Source organism: Diprion similis, chromosome 8, assembly GCF_021155765.1.
Source record: "Diprion similis isolate iyDipSimi1 chromosome 8, iyDipSimi1.1, whole genome shotgun sequence".
In the NCBI taxonomy this organism is placed as follows: Eukaryota; Metazoa; Arthropoda; class Insecta; order Hymenoptera; family Diprionidae; genus Diprion; species Diprion similis.
The window spans coordinates 17415742-17421144 of record NC_060112.1 but is presented as its reverse complement, the minus strand read 5'-3'; the positions used below and the strand labels follow the sequence as shown (position 1 = coordinate 17421144).

Here is a 5403-nt window from a genome sequence, read left to right as displayed (position 1 = left end):
ATATTCATTTTCATATGCGCTATTAGCGCTATTAGTCACAGACCATAATTCACGGACGATTATTCTGTGTTAATACGTATTATCATGAACTCAGACGACTATTAACGCCATCTATCTGGTACTGACAATGAGGTATCCTGCAGCAGCTAGCATTATCGGCTGATCACGTATCGGGTTGTCAAGGTTTTCAAAATCATCGCGGGAGTTTGTCCGGACAAGCCGATAGGCGGGCAGACGGTAAAACTTTTTTTAAATGAATAAATAATCTTAGAAAAACTCAATTGTTCATTTACAAAAAATAATAAAGAAGAAATAGTATAGGCTTTTTCGGTTAAACGTTGAGAATCGGTTCATTTCCGGTAGAACTGGAAGTTCAAATAAACGGGGCCTCGCAATTTTTAATGTCCATCATTTCATTGTAAAATTCTGTATCAAATTTTTTCATTGAGCCGTCTGCGAGATCATCACGGCAGTTTGTCGAACAGACCGACAGACCTACCGACATCCAGAACGACACTTTTTTAAGAACCCGTTTTTTCGGATTCTACATAGAAGTTCGAAAATGTAAAGATTTGAGATTCGTTGAAATTAGAAAAGGTGACTTTCGACCAATTAGATTAATGGTCAATTTTGAAGAGGCCGAATGAATAAAAATCAATTATTGATATGTTGAATACAGTTGTGATTGTGAGTGGAACAGCTCATTTATTTTTCTATTGATATTCTGAGGCTAGAGTGAATCAACTGTTAGAATAAAGCACGAACTGACAGTAGTCTGTGGGATAAGATGAGGCTAGGAGACTTTCCATTGATAGATTAACACTCAATGCGTTTTTTTCACACTTTGCGTAGCGGTTTAGCGGGACGAAAGTAGCCGATTTCATCTCAGTCTTGTAAAGTTAGGTTTGCGCATGTGTGGTCCACAATTGCTTCATTTTTGTCCCTTGGAAGATCACTTTCGTCTCCAGGGACATAAAACTGGTCACTAGCGTCCCGCAAAACTGCCATGCAAAGCCAGACTCGGGCCAAAAGTGGACGATCGCAACTCGTGTGATTGTCATCCTCTTTGTTTTTAATTTTATAGCTAAAACTGTATGAGATACCCCACACAATAACTTTAAAAATAGAAGGGAAAAAAATTTGAAAAAATTTGAGATTCTGTTTTCGAGGACTATACTTCACTTATTCTAATGCGCCAAATCGAGCGTTTTACCTTGAGTGATTAAGTTAGGTCAATTTATGGTTGACGATTTTTACTTGTTACTTATAATTTCAAATTGATTAAAACATTGGTGCCAAAATGAAGGTGAATGACTCTGACTTGATACCAAGAAAATACATTGGCTTATGGTACCTGTAGATATCTATTACTTTTTCTTTTATTGGCCGCAGATATCTATATTTAAATACGCTGACCACTATTTCCCGGGCTAGCGGCAAGGTGGAAAAAAGCTTCCAATGGGAACAACTGGAGTCTAACAATTATCTATCCATTTAGTACAGAGATCATAGTTAACGTAGTACGTCGGTGTAGTCAAGATGGATGAGACTCGCCGCAAATGTTTCCGAGCTATTTTAATTTCGATAACTCGTTTTTCATATAGGCCGCACATCTGCCATTCATATATTATTCACCAATGAATTTGGTGAGAATATATACATAAATTTATTGAATTACGTGACACAGCCTGAACGATGCGATCTTGAACTCTGGTCTATCGGCGCGCGTAGTTTCGCTCCGGCTGTTCTAAAGAGAATGCCGCCGCGCCGCGCTAGAAAGTACTCTCAATCGCCGAAGTAGTATACAGTTCAGTGCCGCCAGCCGGTTGAAATTTGAAACATACCGTTTCAAAATTCCGGGCGAGTTGCGCAGTCTGAAGTTGGTGGCAGGTGTGATTCTTACATTGTTACTTTCTGACATCTTTTCAAATATCTACGTTCTCAGATCTCAAATACTTACGAAAAAGGGCATGACAGACAAATTCGAGATACAATTCTGACCAGAAACGTGTAAAAAAACTTCCGGTTTTACGCAAAAATAAAGAAATGATATGAAAACTACGAAATCGTCTTGATTCGATTCGTGATTTCGTAGTTTTGATGCCATTTCTTTATTTTTATGTGAAACCAGAATTTGGATATTCAGAATTGCATATAGAACTAGGCTGTTATACCCTTTTTCGTATTTGAAATTTATGAATTTAGATATTTGGAATTATGTCAGTTTAGGTCGATCGGCGTTTGTCTGATTGGGTGGTATCCAACCGAGCCTTTCCCGTTACTTTCATCAGATTGATAATATTTGTAATCTCTTCATTTTCAGCAAAATAAAGCCAAGCCCTAAGTACCTGTATTTCTATTGGGGCATCTACCTAGCGCCTAAAGAACATCTAAGTATAATTTACCTCATGATTGGGTTTTCTTTAATGAATCCACTGATAAATATTATGCGCGCCAATTTTATATTAATGGCTTTTCCAATAATCGATTTTAAGCTATAAGGCCATGGTCAGGTTTTTTTTTGTCATGACACATTCACGATTAATCAAGTCTGCCAAAGAGTATTCCTAAGCTGTATTCAGTTGGATTGTTATAAATTTTTAGAAAGCTATCATCTAAAAAGGCTGATTGAAAACATTTGCGACTTTGTGAACATTCTTGATTTTCGCGACGTAGCCAACCTACTCATCTTTTGGCCAGGCTCTTTCGACAAAACTCTTTTGATTCGCAATTCACTCAGTAGTTTCGCCTTTAGGCCGCATATCCGCGATACGTATATTAAATACTGAATGTAAGTTTGGTAGCGATACTCGGATGTTGTACGCACAGCCTAATCAGTGCAACCAGTACCTAACAAAAATATGGTATTCCAAAGTCAAAGTCACAATGACGAGGTTGAAATTTTATTAGTTTCATCATTCCACATCACGATATTTTTAGAGTTTTGTTTCGTTAACTTACATATTATTTTATAGTTACTTACATGACACCGTATTCAATCTGTGATTCATTTATAAGGCGTCTATCAAACTTGAATTTGGTTTGATAATTATTATACGCCAGCAATAGGTTTCAGTGGCCGAAATGAGACATCCAAAAAATATACCTACCTAGGATAGTCGTAAGAAAATATGGTATAACAAAGAAATGCCTCTTATAAATGAACCATGGTTGTTGCGCGAATTTAAACAGCTCAGAACTTTTATTGATAAAGAGTCAATGAAGAACTCGATTACGTACTGTTAAAAGTGTCGCCGTTATTACGCATGTACGTTACAGTGTGTTTCAACAAGTTTCAAATTTCTAAACTGCGTTGTTTCATCGAACACGGTCCCAGTTTGGGACACAACATTAGAGAGTAAGAATTTCAGATGCCCGAGTTTCGAGAAGACTCTCCATTGAATTGACGTCTTTACACCATCCCTCTAATCGCTGTACCATTCCAGCTATCTGTGCACGATCCAATACTCGTGGCTGTACCCAAGTCATGTTCACTGTTGCAGCTACTTGATCAATAGCGCCACGAACCAAACCCTGTGCCAATGCTTTCATAACAAGAAGTTCAACCTCGCCAATAGGCAATCGGGTCTCGTGTGAGATTTCAGCAAACGTCAGCTGCCTAATAATTAGACCAAGGATTCCAATTAATTGGCGCATGAATATCTCAGTTACAAACAACGTATTAAAGTATGAAATAGGTTGATATTTATTATTTTACCGATTATTAGCTTGCCGTTTGAATGTCATCTCCATTAGACACAAGAGGGAAATCTTCTGTCTGAGCTTCAATTCCTGTGCAGCTAAATCAGCTACTTTACTCCATTGTGGCTTTGTTTTTTCTAGGGCCGCAATGTTCCCGGCATTAAACGCTTGGAGTAGATCTACCAACCAAGCATTGGAGGTACCCTTCAAAGACTCTAATACAGGATGAGCCAAAAGCTCGCCAAGGTTATAAACACCCTCTCCTAAAAGTGCTGCAAGCCCAAGGAAAAAGGCATGTTGTTCTTGCTCTTGCTTACTCAAGGTGTCCAGGTCAATGCAACCAAGATACCTGTGAATAAAAAAAAGTTCCAGTGTTTCCAAAATTGTTTTCAACGCGATTAAAATCGATTGTTCAACCATGGATGTGTGCATACAATGTCGACATCGTATCTCATACAAACATACTCACCTAAGGGCTGTACGATAATATTCTGCATGTTTTCCTTGTAGTCTATAGAGTCTACTTGCAAGGAGATAAAATCTACCATGTACAGTTGTAATTCCGTCTGCATTGTCAAGCATCAACTCAACCTCTTCAATGACTTTCTTCGCTCTGTCCTGATCATTAAGCTTGTCCAGCAGAATTTGTCCACTTAGAACTTTGCATAAAGCAACTGCTTCATTATTATTTTTTATTTTTGATTCTGTTTTCTCTAAGAATGTTATAGCCTCTTGCTTATCCGGAAATTGCTGAATTACATGTGCCAAAATTTCAACCAACGATAGCGGATTAATCCTACACAGAATAATAAAGGAAAATGAAAGCTGCTTTCTTTATAATGAAATAATCAATTTTTATATCAATTACCTATTTTAGGTAATGAGACCAAATATTCACAAACATTGTTAAAGTCACATGATTACATCAGGAAATGAAACAACTTGCTCTGAACAAAAATAAGAAGTTTAGATATTTTCTTTTTCTACCAACATTCCTATTTCATTTTTATGAATAGATTTCATATAAAATTTTAACCGTATTTTCTTTTGGTAATGCTCTATAGCTCAAACTATGTTTACATCCGACACGTATATGTGTAAAAAGAATAATGTTATCGACAATAATGTGGTCGAGGAAAAAGTATGATTAACAATAAAAGTAACGGTATTGACCTATACCCTAATGTGAGGTTATGTTCCAACCTTGTCCAAACATCGTCAATAACGTTAATACTTACTTATTTTCGAAGGTTGACAAAAAATGATTGTACAGTTGTACAAGATTATCGCCTTGCTGTAGGGCAGGATGTTTTACAAATGCTTCCAACTTCAACGTGAGCTGATGCCAAAGCCTGCAAGTCACCGGGATGATGGGAGGTTAAAATTATTTCAAAACATTCATCGAGGTCGTATGAAAAAACTAAGTTAACGTACTTCTTGTTGTATAGTTCTTCGAGCTGCGCCCATTCCGATGCTAAGTCCTTATCGGGAACGTTTTGTTTTTGGGATAAATATGATGTGACATCCTTTGTGGCACTTGAAGCAACTGCAGCCGCCATGTTTAACAACAGTGACCCGACAATCCAGATTACAGACTGGCGTCAACTCACGGTGCCAACTCTAGCAGCACCCGTCAGTACCAAATTCGATTGTAGTCGTATTTCGACTCCTGAATTCGATATAGAGCTCGTTTGAGAGTTG

The 5403-nt window shown here is 37.6% G+C and overlaps 1 protein-coding gene across 1 annotated transcript; it reads right to left on the bottom strand.

Annotated features, from left to right (window-relative positions):
* Positions 1-3220: 3220 nt before the first annotated feature.
* On the bottom strand, positions 3221-5308 carry LOC124410027 (26S proteasome non-ATPase regulatory subunit 13). The gene is made up of 5 exons (XM_046888136.1): positions 5137-5308; positions 4941-5054; positions 4172-4498; positions 3719-4051; positions 3221-3619 (listed from the first exon to the last, which is right to left on the bottom strand). The coding sequence occupies exons 1-5, from the start codon at positions 5259-5261 to the stop codon at positions 3352-3354; spliced, it is 1167 nt and encodes a 388-aa protein (XP_046744092.1). The 5' UTR covers positions 5262-5308; the 3' UTR covers positions 3221-3351.
* Between the last annotated feature and the right edge of the window lie 95 nt (positions 5309-5403).